The sequence below is a fragment of the Anopheles merus genome, chromosome 2L (assembly GCF_017562075.2).
Source record: "Anopheles merus strain MAF chromosome 2L, AmerM5.1, whole genome shotgun sequence".
NCBI classification, from domain to species: domain Eukaryota; kingdom Metazoa; phylum Arthropoda; class Insecta; order Diptera; family Culicidae; genus Anopheles; species Anopheles merus.
In genome coordinates, this window is record NC_054083.1 from 4,633,948 (window position 1) to 4,661,585 (window position 27,638).

The window sequence follows — 27,638 nt, forward strand, 5'->3', positions numbered from 1 at the left end:
ATAACAAAACAAGGTGATTTTTGAAGTTCTAGAATGCAAATCACAAATTCGTTTTTAAAGACACTCATACATATACATATACAAAAGTCGGTGCTAATTACTTACTAGTTTTATACTATCTATCCATTTTCTCTCTTTTCAATTTTTACTAATCATCGTTGATTACTTTATTGTACGAATGGCGTGACTGACGATTGTAAACGTGACTTTACATTACTGGTACGCAAATTCTCGATGCGTCTATTGTGTAATTATAAACTGCTAGATACGCTACGATGACGAGGATGAGGATGAAGGTCCCCAACCGGACCCTACACTTGAACAGGGTGTACCAGTCCCAGTTCGAATGCAAGGCAGCTTCCCCCCGGAGTTGGCCTCCACGCCTCTCGAGGATATTGACAGTTTCTATTCAAATCAAAGGGTAGGTATTCTTTTGCTTCATATACCCTCATATATTTTGTGTTTAATCGAAAAAATCCAATTTTGTTGCAAACTATGTTTCATTTATACTCATATTCATACATATTACGTACATAACTAAACCTTATGCAAGGCGATCTAATGGTCACCTACGTTATTTGAAATGTACTATTTTAATATGTTTTTACTTAGTGATACCGCCAACTATGCCATTCTTTTGAGAATAAAGAACAAAATTAAATATCGAAAAGCTTCAAACTTTGATAAGTTTTCATTTCTATGAGTTCAATGAGTATTTAGTAAAAAATTTAAGAAAATAAAGCATGTACATTCATCCTCATGACATTTATCTAAGGCCGCGGGGCCACGGGGCTTTCTCAAGCTGAGAAAACATTCTCAAGCACTCAATTTAAGTTTCTCAAGCACTCAAAACTTGTTCTCAGGCGCGAGCCCGTGGCCATCGTCTATTTTTCTCACTCTGAGAAACTGATATACGGGGCGACTATGGGCTACGAACGACGAGATCCGTTCGCCGCGGTTGTCAGAAGGCGCTCACTTGGCGCTCAGTTTTAAAATAACGTACCATTGAGAGACCGTAAGAAGCGCGTGAAAGAATGAGTTCTACCTGCCGGGGTCGAACGTTCCCGTTTGTATGGAGAGAAATCCGCGAGGTTTTGCGCTGCGGATTTGAAACGAATGTTGTTTTCAATGTAACGTTTTGCTTTAAATTTTGCTTTAAATGATTGAAGTAAATTGAACATAGAGGTATGTAACATTTTGAAAATGTTTTGTGATCTATATATATAATATTATATTATATTATATACCTACAAATATAAAGTACATAAAGTATTATGCAATAACATAATAATATATATGAAGATTAATGTTTTTCACATAAATTTGTTACACTGCTGAAAACTTTAAAGAAAAATATTGCAAAACATTTTCACCATGTAAATAACGTTTATAACTCTTTAAAATAAAATCTATCAGTATTTTTATACATTTTTATAAAGTAAATCCAATCCTGTCGTCCCTCCTAAATTTGAACTAAGTTCAATTGAAATTTCAAGAAAGTGAGTAAAGCTGCCTTATAATTGATAACAAATCATCGAATAATGATGTAACGAATGAAATCCAATACCAACGGCAAAAAAGATCAAAATTCAAAACTTTACCATCCTTGAATCGTAGATATAAACGTCTTAAAATGATTGACAGTTATATCTCATGATTCTCATTCTCTCATGAGCGTCGAACGGATTTCGTCGTTCGAAGCCGGTACTCGCCCCGATAGCCACTCAAGCGTTGTTTGAAGCTTTAAATAGAAAATAAGTTTTAATCGCATGTTTTTTTTTACTTTTTTAATTATAAACATTGAATACATTGTCCAAAGTGATTACCGAAAAACGAATAGCACAATTGCTCCTATTTCAATAAGCCTATTTCAATTTCCTATTTCAATTCTCAAAACCGATTTTTTTCCGATTCGACAAACGCTGAGAACGAGGGTTTCTCAAAAGCACTCATGAGTGCTTGAGAAAATGAGCGTTGAGAATCCCCATGGGCCCGCGGCCTAAAGAGAGCAGCAGTCGGAAAACTTTTCAATTTATGAAATGTGCATCAGTCGCGGGCCAGTTTTTTTTATTTCCAAGCTTAAATGAATACATATTATACAATTTTAGAAATAAAATAAAAAGGAGCACCAGGCTCATAGGAAATTGACATCGCGTAAATGCATACATACAGGGTTTCTCAAACTAGCTCAACATCATAACACTATTTTTTGAACACGTTAAACGATTGTCAACATCGTACATACAATTCCAATCCGTAAACTCTTTTCGATTTGGTAACACTAGGTTTTGAACGCGTAAAATCCCAACTTGAATCTGGAAAATATATGTTGCCGTCTTGTCGCCCATTATTGTTACCCCGTAAAACAATCAGATTTTTATAGCATTCTTTTCTGTTTTCAAATGGTTATCGCAATGTCATATATAAGCAATGTTAGTGTTACACATGGAAAATTTAACCTCAAGTGTTACGACGGCTAACGGATCTGTGGGCCACGCGAAAGATGCGGCCATGTAAATCAAACCCGCTAGGGTAACAGCGATCTTCTCAACCGTTCGACACCAATGATTAACCTTCCCGCTAGTTGCTCTCTCAAGTAATTTGTGGAGCCTATGTCGCAGAAGGGGATGAAGAGGGATGAGAGATTTCTTTCATGATCCGAATATGCAAAATTAAAAAAGACGAGGTTTCTTAAAGTTGCAAAATCCGAATGGTTTCTTTATTCAATGTTCGGTCCCTTTAATACCCCCGGAAGCCCATACAATTTTAGGGTGTTAGTGTATCCTTTCCGAGGATAAATACCCGTCCGGCAAAATGAGTGTATTTTTTGAGTGATTTGAGTACCGTCCCCCGTTAGCAGTAACTCTTGGAGGAATGAGTTACACCTCGCGCGAGCCCTTCCCCTCCCCACCCGGAACGCACGGTGCGCTCTGCAGTTCTCAATGTGTTCGTGTTCTTTCCAGTCATGCTACCAACACATCCAAAGATATTTGTTTCTTTCGTTTTTCGTTTTATTTTATGCGTTGGCACGATCCCCCCCGTCCGGCAAAATGAGTGTATTTTTTGAGTGTTTTCCACGCAAACAATGAGACCCCAAATTTTGAGTGATTCAGGCCGAGGGTTATGAGGAAGCTTGAGGAAGCACGGAGAAACGCGCTGCGATGAGAGTTCGCATTCTGTTTTACACGCGCGCTTCACTAACACCAAACAAATACGTCTGTGAATGTGTGTGTCTTCTTTCAGCGAGCTCAACAACTTGGAGCTGCTCGTCACATCGTGTTGTCTCGCTTACACTACAGCATCTAACCATCGCTCCGTATGTCCCCCCTCCTACGCGTGCAAAACCACCAGTACAGCGCGATGCTTTGTCGGAGATGGTTGTGTGTGGGGAGGGGGAGGGCTCGCGCGAGGTGTAACTCATTCCTCCAAGAGTAACTGCTAACGGGGAACACTAAATTTGCCGGACGGGTTGAGTACCGCCATCCGTTAGCAGTTACTCTTGGAGGAATGAGTTACACCCTCGCGCGAGCCCTCCCCCTCCCCACCCGGAACGCACGGTGCGCTCTGCAGTTCTCAATGTGTTCGTGTTCTTTCCAGTCATGCTACCAACACATCCAAAGATATTTGTTTCTTTCGTTTCTCGTTTTCTTTCATGCATAGACACGATCGCAAATACGCACTTATTCTAAAAACAAACACAAACATGGTCATTTTTTATTACATATAACACTTTATTGCAACATAAAGTACACATTCACAATTCATTTAGAATCTTTCATTTTCACGAATGGCGTCGTACTGTAAAGTACCGGGTCGAGCTAGGCTGCGGGAAACTTGTCGACAATCTGCGTTGCCTCTGTTCAGCAAATTCTTACATGTCGATGCACGCACTGCATGTGCGTCTGTGCACATTGTTTGTTCACTTCACACTTCACCAAAACACATCAGCGCACGAGACTTTGAACGAAATTCGCACCAGCACACAAACACTGCGCGCGGGACTTAGAACAAAACGCGCACAACCATCTCCGGCAAAGCGTCGCGCTGCACTGATGGTTTTGTACGCGTATGAGGGGGGACATACGGAGCGATGGTTCGATGCTGTAGTGTAAGTGAGACAACACGATGTGACGAGCAGCTCCAAGTTGTTGAGCTCGCTGAAAGAAGACACACACATTCACAGACGGGTCGTCAAAGCACGGTATTTGTATTGGTGTTAGTGAAGTGTAAAACAGAATGCGAACTCTCATCGCAGCGCGTTTCTCCGTGCTTCCTCAAGCTTCCTCATACCCCTCGGCCTGAATCGCTCAAAATTTGGGGTCTCATTGTTTGCGTGGACGTAGCTCGAGGCACTTCGAACACAACCACAAACACTCAGTCGTATTCTATTCTTATAATCGAGTCGTCTCGACGTCAAGTTGATGAATTATGTGTGTTCATTTGTATGAAAAAGTTCACATTGGAGTTCATTTTCTCGACTCGAATCGAATCGTGTTCAGAATAGAATAAGCCTGACTGTGTATCTGCTTTGGTGAGTTCCTTGTACACTGCGCTAGAAATACCCAGACATGTGGTATGAAAACGGTGTTTACAAAAACCGTCAAATGTATACGCCGGGTCATCAGAGGTCACATAACGCTCACACTTGGCACAGGAATCAGCCATAGTTACTCTTAATAGCAAAAACAAGGTACGAGCAAGCGTAAACTATTGATGTCGTATGAGTGAAACAGTTTCAGTCAATTGCGCAATAGCAGCGTGCAAACCACTTGAGAGTTAACTAAATAGGTATATCACTCAGACGTATTCTATTCTAGTAATCGAGTCGTCTCGACGTCGATTTGATGAATTTTGTATGTTCATTTGTATGGAAAAGTTCACTTTGGAGTTCATTTTCTCGACTCGAATCGAATCGAGTTCATAATAGAATACGCCTGACTGTTAGCGTTGGAATACAATAACTTTAACTAAGTGCGGAGCGATGCTCAAACACGTCCACTCGGGAATATGGCACTCAAGTGAATGTTTATCGTTCAAAATCGTGATCTCTGACAACCGCGGAGTTCAACAGTGTGAAAAGACTATGCCCTAACGTACTGCATAATGCAATATATTGTCATGCAATATTGTACCAGTTATACCAGATACACTGTTATAACTTACATGTTCATAGTTGTTCCTATATCAAAACGAATTTAACTGTCACAGTGCTCAATCAAAGGTAAACTTATTTTCATTCAAATGAAAGATAGAACAAAACCAGAGTTTTTTTCAACGTGCTATCAATTGTTTTCGTTGAAATAGAATAGTTAACAACAAAAACCAAAACTGATCCGTTGGCGTTATTACACTGACGAGAAGAATATTCATGTGAAATTGCTTGCTGGAATTCATCTTAACAGAAAAAATCCAATTCTTCTCACCCAATGTATTATGGCAATAAAATATTGATTCTCATCATTATCATCATCATAGAAATTCCGGAACTGATTCTGCTTCTGAAACTTCTGATTTCAATACCGGTGTTACGAACAGAGTTGAGCGGCTCTGACAGTGTAGGATGGCTAGAGCTATGCCATAGGTTTGAGAGATCGGAAACATGGAATATTAGCGAAGATTAATTGGCCAAAACGATAGAAAAAGGTTAGATGGAAACGGAATGGCGGTAAACCGAAATATTATAAATAGGAGCGAATGCTATACGAACGTTCTTTTCGGATCGAATCTCTGGGTAAATAGATTTTTATTTTGGAGCTCGCCTCAAGCCGCCTTAAATAAGTCTACGGCTTGCAGAAATTTGAACAACATCCGAAAGCAGTTATAACAACCGGAACTGATGCTGATTCCAGAGCCAATTCCAATTCCGGGACCAATTCTGATTCTGGAGTCCATTGCAATCCTCGAACCAATTGCGATTCCTGAGTTGATTCCGATTCAGGAACCGATTCTGATTTGGGAGTCGATGATGAAACTGTTTTTGTCTTCCTGCGTGTATGTATCTTCCAAGTGTTGTCCAATGAAATCAGTTACTCGTAAACACCATCATCAGAGTAATATTATCTAAAATATACTTCCATCCTTCCATCCATACTCAATCGTACTTTGGGGTAAGGTGGGACTTTCAGGGTTTTCCAAGTCTGTTTCGAATGTAAACGTTGTTACTCACCGCAAGCAAAAAGTTCACATCGATCTGACATTGTATTTCCATCACAATATTTTTTTAATTTCTACAGTATAATTTTCAACACTACTCAAGCTGGATTGAGAATGATAGTTCTTTGTTATGCGTAGAAAATCATGTGTTGAAACTGTTGAAATTTCATTTTGAAACAAATAAATCAGTTGACAGCTGTTGAAAAACATCTTGGATGCGTTAAATAACAATGTTAACATTCGAAACTGTCTTGGAACACCCTGTATCATTCGTCCTCAGCAAGTTGGGACAAACGATGAAAATCCGTTCGTTGCTCACGGTTTTGCTTTATCGTATTAAAAAAAATCCTATGTAACATATTTTTCTTCGAAGAACGAGCGGTGATTTTTCTGCCCTACAGACTTGAAACGAGCTGTTGATCCAAGAGCAATCAGGATATCGGCAGGGACACTCATGTTAGACTGCTTTGAATCCTGTGATAACGAGATGGAAGGTGTTGATGGATCAGAAGGAATCCATAATTGCTGTTTTCTTGGATCTAAAACGGGCATTTGAAAAACATATCAAGGCCATTGTTACTTTCTACCTTAAGGCGTTTTGGTATCGTGGGGAGGGAGTTCAATTGGTTCGAAAGTTATTTGAAAAAGAAAAAAAAAACCACAGGGAACATTATTTTGTAACTTTTGTAAGTTTTGTATTCAGACTCTATAGAAAACATCCTTGGTGTTCCGCAAGGTAGTGTTCATGTCGATCAATTGGTTACACTTTGTTGGAGAACGTAAACATTACAGAACGTAAACATTAGGGTGACGGGACGGCTCATGATAACAAGTAGTGGTTACACGCGCGAGTCGGAAAGTTGAAAAGCGTAGGCGGCGCAATTCGCTATAAAAAGGGCTGGGCTGGCGCCGTAGGGCCTTTTTCGACGGAAATATTCTGTAGCGTGAACAATCACTAAAAGTGAGTAATATTTTGGCGTGGGTTAATGAAACGCAAAGTACCACTTATAATATTAACACTTTTCACACCTAAAAAAGACTCACAACACAATCCGAAACGCTACACACTTAGTGACAACGTGCTCTAGCTGGTCGTGGAAGCTCAACTTTTCGTCAAGGAGCACTCCTAGATCCGTGACACAGCTTTTGCGCCCAATGGTAGATCCATTTAACGCACAGCCATACACTAAGGGGCACCGCTTTCTCGCAAACGTAACGACAACACACTTCTCGACGCACAATTCAAGACCATTCAAAGAGCACCATGACTGGAAGGCACTTAGAGTGGCTTGAAGGCGGAGTTGGTCTGACCGGTCACGGATAGACAGGAACAGCTTCGCGTCGTCTGCATACAGTAGGTGGCTGTCAGGAGGGAGCAACCGTGTTACGTCATTCAGGAAAATGACAAACAGCAGCGGTCGAAGGTTACTCCCTTGCGGCACCCCCGAAAAAGCATCGATACGGCGCGACGTATGGGGTCGGATCTTCACGCAGTATGTGCGACCAGCAAGATAGGAACGCATCCAGGCCAGTAGCTGCACAGGCAGGCCAAGCGTTTCGAGCTTTGTGAGCAGCAAGGCGTGCGGAACGCTATCGAAGGCAGCCTTGATGTCCGTGTAAACTGCGTCAATCTACGGGCCGGCATCGATAGTCCTGTGGCAAAGGCTAACGAACTCAACCAGATTGGTGGTGGTTGAACGCTGAGGGACAAATCCATGTTGAGCTGCGCTAATGTAGTTCGAGGCAGCTGCGAGGAGAGGTTCGTACACCAGGAGCTCGAAGACCTTAGCGCAGGCACAAAGCGATGTAATGCCACGGTAATTACATGCATTTGATTTGTCCCCCTTTTTGTGCACTGGAACAAGCCACGAAGTTTTCCAGCAGGCAGGATAGATGTCCGAACGCAGCAAGTCGTGAAAAATCGAGGCCAGGATGGGCGCAATGGTGGTGACACAACGCTTAAGAGTGGAAGCCGGGATCCCGTCAGGCCCTGGAGCATACGAAGGTATCAGCCTGTCAATCGCTTTCGAGACTGAATACTCATCGATGATCGGCAAGTTTGGGGTCATAGCATCCACCGGTACGTTTGATAATGCGTCGGCTATCTGTCTCTCATCACTTACCGCTCGAAGGAAGGTGGCGGCAAAGCGCGAGGCAAAAATATCACATACAGCAGACGGATTGTTGCCGTTGCGCCCGTTGTAACTAACGGAGCTAGGAAAACCAGAGGATTTCTGACGATTGTTTGCGAAGTTCCACAGTACACGTTAATTGCCGCGGCAGCGCAAAACCGTACGCCGTACGTGACCCAGGTAGCTGTTATAGCGCCGATAGAGAGAGCGCGCAGTATTATAGTTGCGCAATGCAGCGGGACACCTACGCAACAAATAATCGCGATACGCGGCAGCTTTAGCCGTTTTGAGCCTGCGCAGCGTTCTGTCACCCCAAGGGAGGCCTCGTTTAGGTTTAGGTTATTGATATGAGGTGCAATTTATTCATTGTATCGGAGTGAGGTGTCTGTCATTTTGTGCCTGTACTGCGCTCTTAGTGGTTTTACGAATGTTCTGGAAAGTTTAAACTGTTCTAGCCAAAGAACGGGTGCGTTCGTCGATCTTGGCCTACACTGCGCTTTTAGCAATAAGTTGCTATGCGTTCACTGTTTGTCCACTTTGCTGCAGTAACGCTGGAATTGCTTATGCTGTGCGTTTCGGTTGTTTTCGAAATGTGTTACAATGTGTCTATAGCTGATAGTGTGGTTTATAATAAGTTCTGTTTAGTAGATATTTGTTTATTTGTTTATTTGTTTATTTGTAAATGTTAAGTGATTGGCCATCATTGGCCTTATCACTGATCTTATAAACTAAACTTATAATAACATAAAGCATCACGGTACAATGTAACATCAGCACAAAATAAATAACACAGAGTATCACAGCAAGAAAAACAGGTTAACTTAGGGAATTCCAGTCAAAAGAGTCATAATGTGCATTAAATCTAAAAGCCATCGCAGTCAAAGGTTCATTATCGCTATATGCACGTCTAGTTTGGTCAACTCTTAGTAGCCTAAAGTTTCTTAATAGATATGCTACAAAACATTAACAAGACTTGTTACATGGTGATGTGTGCAGGTTTATTAGACGAAACTCCATCCATTTTAATAAATTAGGAATGAATTGAAAAACTTAAAGGCTAAATGCCTCTAAAAATCTAAAATCTTAGACGACAGGTAGAAGTTTCACATTCACATTGACTGGGTCATCGCTAAAGTGGCAAAGAAGTGTGGAGTGATAAGTAAATTGGCGTAAATTCGCGTAAATTGTGTATCAGACTATGCATTTTATTTTTAAAATGTTAAAAGGCCTGTTGCCTAGGTATCTGGAAGAGTAGGGGGTCCATCGTCAACAAATTACCAGGAGAAATCAAGAATGCAAGAACCTTGTCGGATTTTAAACGTAAGTGCGTCATCTATTTTAAGCAAACTGTGTAACGTGTAATATATGTAGATGTCTCATGTCATTATTAAATGTGTAACTGCAGTTGTCATCACAATCTTCATGATGATGATAAAAATTTTCTTTATATATTATAATTAAAATTAGAAGAAAAAAATATCAGAAAGAGTCAACATAGATTAGAGACACGCGCGCGTACAAGTGAATATTCGGGATATTGTATTCGATGGATGTTGGAACCTTTTCGCATGTCGTAACCGCGCGTTTTGAAATAAGATATCGGTTTGGGTTTCAACCGATCGCGTTGGATTCGGCAAGGAAAAGGCATAAAAGGAGCGGCGGGCAAGATTCGAGGCTCTTAAAATAACCAGCGGGAAACACTGACTAATTTTTATGCGCGTCTCACGTAATAAATGCTTGGCAAAGAATTCCACCCAATTTTGGTTAGATTAGTTTCTAACAATGGAGTATGACTCATTTTTCTTGATGAAACTATGTTCGTCATCTTATGTGTGTATGACTCCGTGGGTTCCGCTGAGTATTTCCGATGCTTGCTCGCAAAAAATATTTCAATATACCTATTAAACATATTAAACATTACCATCATCAACACTAAACGTGATATATCGCAAGGTTTGCAGAATACTCATATTCAACTATTATGTCGTGGGGAAATGAGTTTCACGGCGAACGAATTTTCGTCATTCGCTCTAAATTTCTGAGGACCGTTATCATCAAAATCAGCTATTATAATAGATGTATTTGCATATTACGATGTATTTCAGTTTGGATCCTAACGTTTTCGGAATGAATATTTTCTGTGATTGTTTGTTTGTTTGTTTTTTTTTTATTACGGCCTGGCCGTATTAACCCCTTTCGAGGAAGTGTATTTTGTTAAACTTGAAAAAAAACTGTCTATTGTAAGCTGTATTTATTGTGTGGAAGTGTGTGAAATGTAATGATTATATTATTATTATTTATTTAATCTACAACGGGCCGTATGGCCTAATTAAGATGTAACAGTTCAGTTTAAAAAAAAAATAAATAGCAAAAATAAGATTTGCATCGCAATTCACTGCGGCCACGGCAAAAGCCGGAGACGTTCCTTGAAGCACTGAGTTGAGATGTCGAAGTCGAAGCAATCCGAGACAGTGTTGAAGACAGCCGACATGCGGAACATAGGGTCAGACCGACCAGCACTGGAACGGGGTTGAGCGAGCCGTAGAGTTTCTCTAGACCTAAGTGTTCGGGATGGTGCATAGATATCGACTCGATGCAACAAAGGCGATGAGTCGATAGAGCCATTTAGCAATCCAGCGATGAAAGAGCACTGTGCATTGCGTCTTCTAACCGAAAGAGGTTCAAGGCCTAGAAGACGGCACCGCGCAGCATACGGAGGAAGATTATTGCGATCCTGCCAGGGAAGTAGGCGTAGGGCATATCTCGTGAGCTTACGTTGAATCGCCTCAAGTCGAGCAATTGAAGAAGCGGTAGTTGGGCTCCAGACTACGCACGAATATTCCAGAACCGAACGAACGATGCAGTTGTACACAGCTTTGATGCACATGGGGTTGCGGAATTCATTAGTTGTTCGGATAACCACGCCAAGTAATTGATTTCCTCTGGCTACAACGTCATCGATATGCTGTTTAAAGTTCAAACTAGAGTCAAGCAGAACGCCCAGGTCTTTGGCATGATTCTGTCGATGTCGATGTCGATTCTGGAAATATTATTATTTTGCATAAACGTGTGGATAATTTTAAGATCATTTATATCTAACATAGCTAAGAGGTCTCGAAAGGGTCTCGAATCTGGAATGAATGGTGTCTTTTTTAGAGTTTTCACCGATGCAAGGAGCTGATACCTACAGTTTTCGTACGTTTGACACGACCAAAGTAAGTGGTCAATGTCATGGTGTCCTATAGCACACGGACACTCTTTTGTCTTAGATGCAATGCGCTGAAGATGAGCGTTTAAACCATAGTGATTTGAAATCAGTCTTGGCATAGCCCTGATAAAAGAACGTCCATCTTTCAAGCCTCTAAACCATGGATGTATATTAACATTCGGTAATATGGAATGACAATGGCGACCAAGATCATCTTCACTCCAGTATTGTTGCATCTTTTCTATACAGTAATGCCTTGGTACCATAAGCACTTCTTACGGATATATAGGTCGACTGAGTATTTCGATCGAGTTCGATCCCGCTTTCGCCAGTCTATCAGCGTGTTCGTTGCCAGCTATTGCACTGTGAGCAGGAATCCAAGCTATGGTTAACTTGAAGCCTCTATCAGAGAGAGAGAACGCAAACATATTTTTATCTTCCGATGAAAATAGTTTGAGCCTTCAATTGATTGAGACCTAATGGCTTCGATGGCACTGAGGCTATCTGTGAAAATTGCGTATCTATCTGTTTGTCTAGAAGCGATGTTTTCTAGCGCACAGGAGATAGCAGCAAGTTCCGCAACATATACAGTGCATGGTGCTTCTAGCTGTAAGGAGATATTTCGATGACGCGAAAATACCGCACAGTCTGTTTTGCCATTTATCTTGGAGCCATCCTTGAAGTATGCATTATTCAAGTTTACATTCCCGCACAACGCAAACGTCAAACGCGAACGCCGTCGGCTGCGTTTATCATCAGCTCCCCTTTCGCCAAGTGTTTTACCCCGGTTACAACTCGCGAACCTCTTTCACTGTTGGCTGCGCTGCAGATACTTGAGCGATCGTCTCAATTTGCGTGTGTTCAATGCGTTTTGCGAGCCTGTTCATTGTGTTTTCATCGCCTGAAAAGTTAGGTCGCTGTGGATCTTCGCATCAGCGCCATTATCAGTTTCCTGACGACACCTTCACACCACCACACGAGCAGTCATAGCCCCATCGCACACAGTACAGGATGAGCTGCATAACCTGCACTAACACCATCAACGGCGAGGCCGTTCCCTGTAGTGGCACTTGTGACGGTCTTTACCATCCTACCTGTATAGGCCTCAGTAAAGGCTCTATAATGGACCTAAAGTGCAATCCCCAACTAAAGTGGTATTGCAAAGGATGTGCTGTCATTCCTTACTTGCAGCACCTAAAATCCACGCTTGTGGGAGAGCTTAGAGATCTCCTACGCAACGATATTAACAACGCAATTTCCAGCCTTAAACAGGATATTGGTCGTGATGTATGCCCACCTAGGCCGGTTAATGACGCTCACATATCCTACGACGGCAATTATCCACCGTTAGCACCAACACAGATCAACACCGGTGCAAGCACCAACACAAACGTCGCGGGATCAAAACACTCGCAACCCCCGCTATTACATGGCACTGGAAGTTCGTCAAACAATGATCACGCTATCAAAACGGTTACTGTTTCCGAACCTCGCTTCTGGATCTACTTCGCACACATCAGCCCTGACGTCACAGCGAACAACTTCACCACCTTTGTAAAATCTCGTCTAAACACCAGTGACGTAATGGTTATCCGATTGGTAAAGCAAGGAGCTGACGAATCGCGACTTTCCTTTGTATCTTTCAAGGTCGGGGTCCCCCTGTCACTGAAAGCCAAAGCTCTATCGCCCTGCTCTTGGCCCCCTCACCTCGCATTCCGCGAATTTTTGGACTACAATGCTCGCCGGGATTTTCTTCAACCACCGCTGCCGCCATCCCGGCCCAGGCAATCACCAGATGCGACCCAAGTACACGAATCACTTCCGTCTATCCGTACCGATTCAGCGCCGCCAACTTCCCCCCTGTCGACGAACCAGCAGCGACAACTGCGCAGTCAAACAGCACCTCTACGCCAATAACCCCTCTCTATCATGCTGCTGAGCGCTTCGAAATTGTACCTTCGGTCGCTTCACCTATTGCGGTTAGTGCCCCGCTACCCTTACACGCTTCATTCCCACATCGTATCGATGATCTACGGTTCTATTACCAAAATACCCGTGGCTTAAGGACCAAGCTAGACGATCTCAGACTCGTTTCAGCTGATACAGAATACCATATACTCATTCTCACCGAAACATGGCTCTCAGAGAACATTCCCTCATCTCTAGCATTTGATAACAACTTCGTTGTATACCGATGCGATCGCAATTCTCGCAACAGCTCACGCTTTCGCGGCGGGGGCACTCTCATCGCTGTCTCCTGAAAGTTCGCAGCCTGCGAGATTTCGCCAGCTTCCGACTCTCTCGAGCAGTGCTGGATACGTTTAAACTCCCATACTGCTCTCTCTTCATCGGATCTATCTATCTGCCGCCTACTCACAGCGCCGATGCCAGCACGCTTAACGCGTTAGATGCATCGATCGACGAAATCATCTCGCGCATGAAAAAAACTGATCGTTTATTGCTGTTCGGTGATTTCAACATTCCATCTATTACCTGACACGCGTTACCGGACCCAGCTCCCGCCTTCTTCCCGCTCCTAGTTCCTGCCTCATCAGCTCATTCTTCAAGGTAATTCATCGATATCGTGCGTTACCACAGACTTAGTCAGCTTAGTAGTGTAAGTAATTTCAGACAGGTTCAGCTTGATCTAATTTTTACTTTCCCTAAAAATCAGTCTAATGCAATGTCTACATGTACATACGTCTCGCAAGCTTCAGTTCTCATCCTACAGATAGACCCTCACAACCCCCCGCTGGAACTGTCTCTTAGAATCACAGGTTCACTTACCCCCAGCAATCGTTCTCAGCATAGCTCTTCTCGTTTAATTACCGCCCCCACGCTCGATTTTAGAAAAACGGATTTTAACCTATTAAATACTTCTCTTTCTAATATAGATTGGACACAACTTTACTCTGTTAAAGATGTAAATGTGGCCGTTTCTACTTTCACATCCCTCTTTTTATCCACACTCCCGCAATGTTGTCCCAAGCGCAATCCCCCTCGTTCCCCTCCCTGGTCTGATGCTACACTAAAGTCCGTGAAGCGTGACAAATCCCGCTACCAACGTGCATACTGGAGTACCCGTTCTGTTAACGCTCTTAGAACTTACAAATATGCAGCTGCCGCATATCGTCTTTATAACCGCACTCGCTACAATGGTTATATTCTTATCCTTCAGACGCGCCTCCGCTGGTACCCCCGTGCATTCTGGAAATTTATGAATGCTCGATGCAAAGGCAGCTCTCTCCCGAGCACTATGCATTTAGAGTCCGTATACGCCTCATCGCCGGAGGATATTTGCTCGCTTTTTCGCAACCATTTCTCCTACATTTTTAGCCCTCCCTCGCAAATACCCAATACCGTATCTCAATGTCTTTCGTATACCTCTCAAGATGTGATTGATGGATTTCCTGCTTTGGCTTCGATGAACATTCTGTTTCAGAAGCTCTTCCAAAACTAAAACCATCTTTCTCTGCAGGCCCTGACGGAATTCCTCCCTTTTTAAAAAAAAAACGGCTGTGGTGATAGCCCCTCTTTTGTCATTCATTTTCAATCTATCCCTGCGTCTCTGCTTCTTCCCTTCCTCGTGGAAATCGGGCTGACTTAGTTCCATCTTCAAGAAAGGTAATTCCGCTGACGTGTCAAACTACCGTGGCATTGTTCTGCTACCGGCTTGTAGCAATGTTTTCGAAATTGCAGTTCACTCTGTAATTTCTTTCCAGGTAAAAAGCTGGATCAGCGTGAACCAACATGGGTTCATGCCAAACCGCTCGACGGTCACAAATTTAATGCAATTCGCGTCTCACGTCATACCCTCGCTTGATTCTGGTTTGCAAGTAGACACGATCTACACGGATTTCAAGGCCGCCTTTGATACCGTTCCCCACCACCTTCTGCTGTTAAAACTAAAAAAACTTGGTTTTTCTAATATGTTAATTGACTGGCTTTATTCTTTTTTAAATAGCAGGTCCATTCGTGTAAAAACCGACACTACTTTTTCTTCGTCCTTTTGTCCCTCCTCTGGAGTGCCACAAGGCTGCGTCTTGAGCCCTCTCTTATTCGTACTTTTTGTCAGTGATGTTCATGAAATTCTCCCGTCCGAAGGTCATTTACTGTATGCTGATGATTTGAAAATATATTTAACTATCAGAACGCACAGTAACTGCCTTCGGCTCCAGGAGTTTCTTAACTCATTCTCTTTATGGTGTTCCTACAACCAACTAAGTCTTTGCGCTGAAAAATGCTCTGTAATATCTTTCTGTCATAACCGCAACCCTATCCATTACGAATATTCGCTCTCCAATTCTGTGCTGTCTCGAACCTCCCTTATACGTGATCTTGGCGTCCTTTGGGATGATAAATTATCACTAAACGAACATTTAGAGTCGGTTGTCGCAAGTGCTTCTAGAACGCCGGGGCTTATATATAGACTCACGAGAGATTTGATCCACTTTGCCTTAAGTCACTTTATTGTTCTTTAGTTAGATCAACATTGGAATACGCTTCAGTGGTCGTTGGTCCAGTCCGTTCTGGATGGATCTTAAGATTTGAAAAGGTCCACAAGGTTCGCTTTCACAAGGTTCGCTTTTTGACGAATGGCTGGCTCCAAAGCCGCTATGCCCAGCTACAAATCTCGCTGCAATTTGCTAGGTCTGGAATCCCTGGAAGTAAGACGCTCCCAAGCGCGCGTCCTATTCATCGGACGCATGCTCAATGGGCATATCGATGCTCCCACTCTCCTTGAGCAAATTGGCTTGTACACACCCTCCAGAAATTTAATGGCACGTAGCGCACTAAACATGGTTTTTCAACACACCACATTTGATTCCAACGAGCCTCTTCTCCTGTGTGTTCGCGCTTTTAATACTAGCACAGATCCTCCCCACCCCCGTTTATAATCCTTTATAATCTTTTTCCCTGATACTCTTCCCTATCTTCTTTATTTTCTCATCCTCTTTTTTCCGACTATCATATCTAATCTTATTTACTCTTCTCTTCTTACGTTTTTATTTTAATCTAATATCTGTTTTCATGTACTCAAAAGAAGTCGCTTTAGTATTAGGAATTAAGATAGGTTAAGTTAGGAATTAGTTAGATTTAGGAATTGTGAAACCATCAAGCTGACAATTTGAATACTGAACTTGAACTTGAAATGAAATGAAATTGAAAAATGAAATGAAATTCCCAAAACGCTCTCCGAATAGTTTTGGAGCTATTTCTGGTAGAGTGTCCTTGATGAATATCTTCCCTGAATATGTCATGGAGACGTCAATTGATAGGAATTTGTCTGGCAAATTTGTCTGATGACTGATCGGAGGTGGGGTGTTAGTTAGCAGCGGTTTAATGCCCAAAGTCAAGTAATCGTGCCATATTTGTAGTATTTTTGAATCATGATTCAAATCATGCAGTTCTATGAAGTTTTTTTATAACCAGGCTATTTGAGGTGCAGGCGGAGTCCTTAATCAGGATTCTTAGTGATAGCTGTTTAAATCGCAAGTCTAGTGGCATGATCCCAGCCATCACCTCGAGGGAAATAGTGTGTGTAGAAAGCATGCATCCCAGCGAGACACGCAAGCATCGATATTGAATTCGCCTGAGCCGGTGGACATGTGTACTAGCTGCCCAGTGAAAAAATATGCAGCCATACCCGAGGGAAGATAGGATTGTTGATTTGAAAAGCTGCAGTAAATCTCTGGGATGCGCTCCCCACCACGTACCCGTAATCGTTCTGAGGAAGTTTATCCTTTTGCTACACTTTGTTACTAAGTATTGTATGTGTCTTCTCCAAAGGCATTTGCGATCGAACCATACTCCAAGGTATTTAAGTGTTAAAATTGTCTATTATCTTGTCCTTTAATGATATCCTAGGAGCAGGAGGATGATATTTTTTTGAAAAGACTACAAGTTTTGTTTTTTCAGTGGAAAACTCAATCCCCAAGTTTGTTGACCAAGTTGTTAAGTTATTCATGGTTTTTTTGCAATAAAGCTTCCATTTTGGCACTGTCGGAGCTAGCAAAAGATACTACAGCATCAACTGTCGAAGAGTACAACCAGTCAATATCTCTTACGTAGAAGTTATAAACCAAAGGACTAAGACAAGAGTCTTAAGGTAGCCCGTAGTAATTTGTCCTGTTAAAATTTAAAAAATTGTTGTTGAAGTGCATTATTTTTTTAGACAGTAATGTGTACAATATATTATTGAGTTAGGGAGGAATACCGGCTTTTTCTAATTCTTGACCAGTGTTGCGAACGGTGATAGTCGTCGACATAAAATTTTAAAAAATGATACTTTTTGAAGCATTACATTCTAGATCCAAGCATTCATTCGACAATCACAGAAAAAAATATCATTTGACACGATGATATTTTTCTGCTACAATCATTTGACTTTTTAATTTTGCCGTACCTCAAGTGAACTAGATCTTCATCGAAAATGGGTACTTTTTCGTGTTTTCGCGTGAATTTCTATACTTCTGTAAGATAAGACCATTTTCCTGGTTGACTGAGTAAAAATATGAAGTGGTCTAATGGCTAAGTATCGATAAATGCACGATTAAGCAGTTCTGGCGTCTCATGAAAAATGTCAAATGACATTCATTCTACATTTTTTGCAATCATATCATCGCAAAAGCTTTGATTGTTATTGCACAAATGATTGTCGCTTTTTGAAAGTCGTGTCATGGTAACCATGAATATCATGATCAAAAAATGATTTTGACACCCGCTTACTGCGATAATCATAAAAAAATGTCGACAATTAACAACACTGTCGTTGACACAATATGTCCATACAAACGGAGTCAAAAGCTCCTTTAACATCAAGGAATATGGATGTCATATCATGTTTACGACCGAAGGCTAACTGAATGTCTGTTGTAAGTAATGTAAGACAGTCATTGCAGTCCTTCTTTTACGGAAGCCATATTGTGTTTTGGATAGCAACTGGTTGTTTTCCAGCCAGCTGTCTAACCTAGGCAATATCATTCTTTCGAACAGTTTCCTTAAGCAGCTTATACATCTCTTCCAATACCCTCTTTTCTTAGCTTTCAGTAGGTTTTTGCAAGCTTTTTCTAAAGTTTGGTATCTTTCGTACAGTGACGTGGAACCTACCCTACTATATTCTTTAAAAGCTAAGGATTTTTTCTTGTGCATCTCGCTGCACTCGGTATCCCACCATATTGTAGGAGGTTTGCTTTTTTTTTATTTTTGCTAGTGTTAGTTTTTGTTTGGGATTCTAAAGCGCACTGGAGAATGGAAGCTGCAATTTTTTCATATTTTTCCATTGGGTTATTTGTATCGTGTGAGGCAAATTATTTTTTTAATAAGTTCCCCATATTTGTGCCAGTCTATGTTGCGTGTAAGGTCGTATTTCAAATCTAAATTCTTTTCCGTACTATTACCTCTAAACATTTTTGTCAAAGTTGGTAGATGATCGGAGCCTTGAGGGTCTTGAATGACCTCCCTGGTGCAATCTAAAGCGAGTGTTGCGGAAACTATGGAAAGATCTAAGCCGCTTGGCCTTGCCGGGGGTTTGGGGATTCGAGTTGCTTCACCAGTATTCAAAATAGATAGTTGAAAATCATCACAGAAGTTACGGATTATATCACCACGGCACATTGGGCAAACACCTGTATAAAAATCGAAAAACCAACTTCATCGCAGTTTAACACCATAATCATTTTCTTAAAATAGATACTTAAACTTAGTTGAAACCAAAATATTTCCCGTTTTTATCTTAAACTTACTGAGATATAGGATATTAAAGTGTAAACTTTATGTTTTCTTGTCCCAAATTGGAGCTATTTTTCGACCGAACATAAACCATCATATTTTAGTATATAATGCTTAGATTTTGATAATCAATGTTTCGTTGGAAAGTTTTTTTGCCATGCTTTCATGCTATGTCTGAATATTTTACAAAAACTTGTTTTTAAGTTCATAAATGATTGAAAACCAAACATCCCTGCTGATTTTTAGGATATTTTCATGTTGAAGAGTGATTTTTTTTACGATTCGACTCGATATCACTCGCGAGTCGTATATTATAAGATAGATCAACATTTTTCCTATATTTTGTCGTTAAAATTACCTGTGACCATCTGCGAACCCGAAAATTAATAAACTTTTTCTTGAAAATAGCGCGAGCGATTTTGACGTGTTGTTGTATGAGCCATTAACCACCAGTATCCAACTACCTGTCATAAACGGGCATTTGAAACAAACAGGCAAAAAACAAAGCTGAAGAGAGGAAAAACAGTTTAAAAAGGTCATAAGATAAGAATCAGCTTTTTTCCAATCAAACCATAAAAAACACAACTTTTTTAGCGCGTAATACTTTATAAATTCGGGTTAATACGGCCAGGCCGTAATAAAAAAAAACAAACAAACTTTATAAATTCGTTTTCAGTCAGAAACTTATTCCGCCTTCATTTTAATTCCTAACAATTATTATTGATGCTGTTAACTGATACGCAATAATGCAATGTTGTGAGCGAAAATTATGAAGTTTTAATCGCTGTCTTGACGATTTTAGTGTAGGACTACCCTGTATAGTAAGAGCAATTGTATTGAATGAAGAAAAATTGCAATTGCACGAGGAATTGATTTTTATCCCGGCGTTTGTATGGCCGTTGCCCACTGTGCACAGGCGTCTTCACCTTTTATTTTGGCTTGAATCGCAGTCGCTTCGATCAAATTCATAGCAGGAATTGAGAGTTTATAAAAGGAATGGGTTTTTTTTAACACCCACCAGTACGCCTCCACCCATACCATCATCTCGCCCTGATGTGGTTATGTTAAATCCAGAAAGAAAAAAGTCCTCAGTTTTGGCTAACCAGGTTTCACACAAAACGAAAGCGTCAATGTCCTGCTCAGATAGCTTTGCATTCAACATATCTTTATTATGCAGGACACTTCTGCAGTTCCACTGGAGTATTTTTTTCATTAAGTTGATTACTCACTACTATTTCGTGGTAATTCATACGCTAATCGCGCGTCTGTTTTGTGTTTGTTTTGGTGGTCGTCCAGGCTTGCGTTTGTGTACACTTGTTAGCGAAGAGGTCGAAGCATCGCTGTCGGATGCATCGTCTGTCCTTCTTTTACTTACAATAGCCGCACTAGTTAATGCGGTATTGGTATGGAAGAGATTAGGTGACGGTGTGTGTGGAGCCTTAAATTCCACGACAGATGTCGAAGCAGCAGGTTTAGCTAGCGCTACTGTGGGCTTTGTCGTACTAGGCAGTGTTTGTAATAACACTAAGGGCGACGTTGGTCTGAGTGACAACGTTGGCGCCACCAGCGAGGTTGATGTTAGTGACACCGGTGTCGTGGATGTTGGTACGGTTGTCGGATTTTTTATAAGAGCCGCGGAAGTTTCGGGCATATTTTGCACTGGCTCGCTGATGTGATTTGTAAGTCGATCTTGAACGTTACTTATCGTTTTCTTATATTCTTTTCTATTATCAGAACATGTCTTCCCATGATGCTGCGTTTTTCCATAGCTTCGGCATGTTCTAATTTGGCCTCGATACGTTGCGCACGTATAGTCTCCGTGTATAGTTATTTGCGATGGTATAGGTTTCTCTAAAACCATCGTCACATATTTGTTGCCATCGGGAAGGCCTTTGTACGGGTATATGTGACCCCAGGTTCCTTCACGAATCTCACGCACTTCACCGTACTTAACGAGAAACTGAGAAATGGCCTTATCAGGCACATCTGCGGAAAGGTCATGAATTCTCACGATAATTGACTGGTCGTCCATACTGAAAGGGATTACAAAATCCTTTCCATTGCACTGTACGCTGTGCTTACCATCGTTTTCTTCCACTATACGCAATGCCGAAGCTTCATCCTCCATCTGTATAAAGACAGCGGCTAAAGCTCCTTTGCACTGCACTCGCACAATTTTCTCCGTGGCCTTGCCTGAACGAGACCAAATGAAGTTTATGGCTTCACTTGGTTTTGGTCTAGACGGGACCTGTGAGAAATCTACTCGGAATGTTTTCCGAGATACCAACATCACTTATTGAAAAAAAAAAAAAACACTTGGATCGCTATCAACACGTCTTATCGCTTTGACAGCCACGTACGAAATGATTTTCTGTGATATTTTTATTCATTAAATACATCGTCCGTCAAATAACCCAAGCCCGCCGTATATAGAACTACCGTTAGATCAGCCAATTCCGTCAACTAATATTCACAACCCTTGACTTAACCCATTTGATCCTTAATTTAACCCTTGAGGATTCGCGTTTCTGTCGGGGATACGATTCGCATATTCGCCGTTTTGGATATCAACGTTCGCCCGGTAGTGTCAATGGCAATCAGCGAAACAATTTAAATCATATTGTGCGGATAAAATTGTCCCTTGAATGTCAAAAATTTTTAGCAGCTTATTTTCATGTGTTATATTTCAAGACAAGCTGAAGAGTGCGTAATTTTTGCTGAATATCCTGGTTCTGCGAAATCCAGACAGTGCCGTGTAAAAAATTATCATTAAAGTGAATCTTCAAGGGACCTTCAGCTTAGAGAGATATTCATGTCACGGAAAACTAGTGAAGGTGTTACTATGACATATCCACGAAACCAAAGTGTATGAATACCAGGTGGTCTCGTCTCATACAAATTGACAACTAATTTCAGAATCAAAAAAAGCTCCTTTTGACAGAAAGAGTGACAATTTCACAGTCTTTGAGAGCACCTGGTCTTCATACACTTTGCACCAAACCACGGAAAAATACTTGGTATCCTTTGACCAAAATTTTGTGAACCGTCATTCGAAAATTCATTTTAGAAAATTGAATACAGGCGGTCCCCGAGATACACGGTACCTCTTATAGGCGGATTCGGAGATACGAGGTTTTCCAAATTTGACAGTTTTTTGAGCAAATTGTACCGACACATCCATTGTGAAATACCCAATAATTTCCGTATTGATCCAATCTAATATAGCATTTCAAAAGGTTTAAAACTGTTCAAATCAGTAGAAACATATCATATACTTAATTTGGTGGCTAAAACCAACCCCTACTTGCAAAATTTTACGAAAATTTGTGATATTTTGGCTGGAGGTTACGAGATTCGACTTACGCGGAAATTCGAGATACGCGGTAGTATGCGGCCGTTTTTGGTCCCCATTAACCGTGTATCTCGGGGACCGCCTGTGTACCAAATCGCAAATGCATCTTAGAGAATGTTCAATTTAGGAGGATACATTCATCTTGAAGAGACATAAAATATATGGAATATGATGGGTCCGTCAAAATGCTCTTCTTAAAGAAACAATTCATCTTGAATAAACTGCATCTTGGAGAGATTTCACTGTATTGTGAACAGTGTTGTACCGAAGAAAAAAACTACGACAAGGTTTTTTCCTGTCAAGCAGGTTTTTTCCTGTATTATCAATGTCTTAATACAAGGATGAGCAAACTTTTCGATCTGCAGGCCACGTTACAATCATTCTCGACACGGCGCAATCATAAACTTTTAACATTAGATTTATAAATTTATATTTATAAATATATAGCTTATAAATATAAGCTTAACTGATGTTTCCTATGTTCTACATCTATAGCATTTTATACTAGTTAAAAGTCGTTCATCCATGCTTGTTAAAATGACCACCTTCGCCTCAATTTTCTTTTGATACCGACCCATCGTACTGTGACGAATCTAACGGTAAGCGGACTAGGCGGTCGCCTATGGCCCCGTCGGTTTTGGGGCCTCTTAGATCGATATTTTATAGTATCTAGTGTGTATAACAGTACAATCGCACTCACCTCCTCAAGTTGGGGGGCCTCAACTCGTCTTACTGCCCCCGATACCCGAAATCCGCTAAATTCACCAGCGCCAGTTACTTAGCAAGTCATATAAAATCTTTAGCAATCATGACTCCGTATCTGCCAATCTCCATAGAAATCTCCATCCATCATGGCTACCAAAATCAGAGCTAAGAACCCACCTGTAGTCTAGCTAGCCATCTTGGCTGTGGAACAAGTTTGTGTGCGTGCAGTTTGTCCTATTTCATAAATTTGTGCACATACAATTTTTTGCATACGCTTAGTTGTACGTAAAGCGATCGGTGCTTGTTGTGCGCAATAAGTGTTATGTGTTAAGCATAGTGTTAAGTGTGTATAATGTGTTTATTTGGCCGTGTGCTACCCGTTTGAGAGTGTGGAGCGCATCGACGATAGAAGTGCGTACGGCTCGCATCTTCCCAAACGGCCAAAACGCGATGAATGGGTAAATCTATGGACCTGAGATGGGGTACTATCTCAGTACCCATTCTGGTGCCTATAGGCAGACAATTTTGGACTTAATTTTTGAGAGAAAACAAACAGCTCCTCCAAACATCGAAGCATTCGGCTTAAATTGACTGAAATTGTTGTTGTACCATCAAATTGACAGCATTCTGCTTAAATTGACTGAAATCGTTCTCATACTATCAAAACTCACAGCATTCTGCTTTAATTGACTGAAATTGTTCTGATACCATCAAAACTCACCGCATTCTGCATAAATTGACTGAAATTGTTCACATACTATAAAAACTCACAGCATTCTGCTTAAATTGACTGAAATTATTGTTATTCGATCGAAATTTACAGCATTATGCTTAAATTGATTGAAATCGTTGTTGTACCATCAAAACTCACAGCATTCTACTTAAATTGATTGAAATCGTTCTCATGCTATCAAAACTTACAGCATTCTGCTTAAATTGACTCAAATCGTTGTTATAAGATCGAAACTAACAGCATCATGCTTAAATTGACTGAAATCGTTCTCATACTATCAAAACTCAATTGACTCCCTCTTCTCTCACGGGATTCATGTGAGTATTTTAATTTGTATTTCTTTAAGATGTCTGCCTTCAGGGGTTAACAAATAATATCTCAAAAACTAATATTATATACTATCAGAGGATACGGATTACGAACATAAAGGCGGTACGTTAATGTTGATTCTTGCTAGTAGCTCTGGCGCAAGTCTCAGCTATACATTCATAAATTTACTGTTTGAACCCGGCAAAATAAAGTGCCCCAATAAAAATTAAGTTTTACTGCTTTATTTTTTGAAAAAAAAAAAATTCAAGATATGCTTAAGAATGTGTAGTACCATAGCATGACAAAAAGGAGAAGTTTGCTTCAAGAAAAAATATTTGTTTTCAAAATTGATCAAAATCACTCTACAGAAAATATTGTTCTGAACAAATATAACAACAAACTTATGATTTATATGCATTCCTCTCGCATTCTTCACATGTTCCAGGATCTTTGACATAGTTTATTTTGTTTTTATTTGCACATATTTGGCATTGGTTCTTCTTAAGAGTATTTCAGAGCTTTAACATATTTTGTTTTTCCTAATCGCGTCATTTTCACCACATTCGCATCAAAATTTGCACACGAAATCTCGATAGGATTAAAATTAATACTAATTGGGAGCCATTAAAGAAGTTTCATTCGATTCGAAAAAAAAAAATTCTTATTGTATAACTTGAGTCGTCTTCCTGTTGGAACATTAATTCATTTACTAACTCCGTGTTTTTCACAGAAAACAAATTAATCCCCACAGGATTCTTATACAAGTATTAGCTCTCATTATACCTTTCGGGTACGTTCGGGGTTAAGCCCTGTCCCTCTCATGTTAATGGTAAAGGTAGAATCGTATGCCATCGGCTCTGCATTCGGACGTGGGCAGGACCGTGGGCGTCATGTGGATACTCGCGATCAGTCCAGGTGAGTTCGGCTGAGTCGGAACGTGTCCGGTAGAGTCTGGGCGAGTATTTTAGGTTAACGTTGCAATTGCTAATTCCCAAAAAGACAGTTCATTATCGTTTAGACAATTCTTGATGAGTTCATTGACTTTCAAGAAAGGCATCGAATATGTACGAAAAGGTTTAACAATTTACACGAACTGATCCGGACTGATCCGGACTGATCCGGACTGATCCGGACTGTTCCGAACTGATCCGAATTGATCCGAATTGATCTGGACTGATCCGGAGTCAAATCCGGTTATGATCCGGAGTCGACGTCATATTTTGCGCACCGGAGTCAGAGTTGATTCATTGACTCCGCTCCGGATTACCCATCACTCCCTGGCGCGGAGCGAACGCGATTTACGACGAGATACAGGGTTTACTTACTTGCTTACTTATCTGGCGCTACAACCGCTTTGCGGTCTTGGCCTGCCTCAGGAGTCTGCCAGTCCGTTATCCCGGCCTTAATGGCGGTACGCCTCCAAGCCATCTTGCCACCTCTATTTGGGCCTACCACGCCTCCTCTGTCCTTGTGGACGGCCTAAAAAGACTTTACGGGCTGGGTCATCCGTTCCATGCGTACAACATGACCAGCCCACCGGAGCCTAGCGAGTGTAGCGACCTTGGCCGCTACGATTATCCGTTTTCGATAAGGCTACGTGTAGCTGCGGCTAAAGGGGCGGCCGTGAGAACACAAATTGCGGATAGTTGCGAAAGGAGAACGAGCGAACCGAAAACCGAGAGAGCGAGCGATCGGACGAAGCGGAGTTCGATGATCGAACGGTTTTGCGGCGCGATGGCGAAAAAACGACGCCGCACTTTTTAACGGCTATCAAGTAGTTTGGTGGTGGTTTCTGGTGCGTGCAATAAAGTTTAGTTGGTTTGGCGTAAACTTAAATAAAAATATGTTTTACTTATTTTTAAAAAGAAAAGTAGATAGTCGTTTCACGAGCTTGATGCGCTGTACGACAGTGAGGTCACCGTACATCTCGTATAACTCGTTATTATAGCAGCTCCTTCATTATTCTTCCACACATACGGGGCCAAGTATCCGAACGCGGCTAAGAAGGTTTCGTCAGATTTGGACAGTGTCCATATCTCAGAGGCGTATGTGAGTACCGGTACTATATAGGTACTATATTGTCCCAGCTTCGTCCGTCGCGACAGGTTCTTTGAGGTGAACTGATTTTTCAGGCTGTAGAATGACCGGTTGGCAACCAGCATCCTTGCGTGCAACTCAGCTTCCATGCTGTTGTCGTTGCTGACTTTTGACCCCAGATAGGTGAATTCTGGGACGACTTCAAAAGTTCGTTCACCTATCTGCACGTCACACCTACGTAGATTCTGATTATTTATTGGTAGGTCCGCTGATGTTGCCACCATCAGTTTGGTCTTTGCCCCGTTTATCTACAATCCGAGGTTCTCTGCCGCCTGCTCGATCCCTTGGTAGGCTTCTGCTACATAGGAGAGCCGCAGACCAATGATGTCTATATCATCAGCGTATGCCAGGATCTGGGTTGACTTATAGAAGATAGTTCCCGAAGTCTACACCCTCGAGTCGCGGATGGCCCTCTCTAGCGCCAAGTTGAATAGGAGACAGGCAAGCCCGTCCCCCTGGCGCAGACCTTTGGTGGTAGCAAAAGGTTCTGAGAGTTTTCCATCCACCCTCACCTGGCATGTGACGTTGGTCATAGTCATTCTAATTAGCCTTATCAGTTTGGCCGGGATTCCAAATGAGCTCATAGCGTCGTACAGTTTTACCTTGGCTATGCTATCATATGCGGCTTTCAAGTCAATGAAGAGATGGTATGTGTCGTTTCTGTATTCAGCCATCTTCTCCAAGATCTACCGCATGGGGAAGATCTGATCAGTGGTTGATTTTCCGTTTCGGAATCCTCTTTGATAGTTTCCGACTATCTCTTCGACGTGCGGGACAAGACGATCTTGAAGGATCAGGGAGGATATTTTATAGGCGGTATTCAACAACATAATACCCCTGTAGTTGTTGCAGTCCAACCTGTGTCCCTTCTTGTATATGGGGTAGATGATGCCGAGATTCCAATCACAAGGCATCGATTCGCTATCCCACACCTCAGTAACAATTTGATGAATCTCGTTTTCTAGTCGTGCACCTCCATTCTTGACCAGTTCAGCTGCGATTCCGTCGGTTCCAGGTGCCTTGTTATTTTTCAGCCGACGGATAGCCTTTTGTGTTTCCTCTATGCATGCATGCATAGGTGGCAGTAGCATGACACTGTCTGCTAGTGCAGCCTCTAGCTGGACGTTGAGTAATTCATCAAAGTACTGAGCCCACCGCGAGAAGATCTCTGGCTGGTTACTGACCAGATCTCCATCCTTGTTGCGACAGCAGGTCCTT

The 27,638-nt window shown here is 41.5% G+C and overlaps 1 protein-coding gene across 48 annotated transcripts in view; it reads left to right on the forward strand.

The window, feature by feature from the left end:
- The window catches only part of LOC121593718 (sodium channel protein para), a 155,455-nt gene that overhangs the window by 14,334 nt on the left and 113,483 nt on the right, over nucleotides 1-27,638 (forward strand). For all 48 annotated transcript variants that reach the window (XM_041916319.1, XM_041916326.1, XM_041916329.1 and 45 more), the window contains one exon: nucleotides 266-421. In XM_041916319.1, the coding sequence (XP_041772253.1) occupies nucleotides 266-421 (156 nt within the window). The remainder of the gene's footprint in view (nucleotides 1-265; nucleotides 422-27,638) is intronic.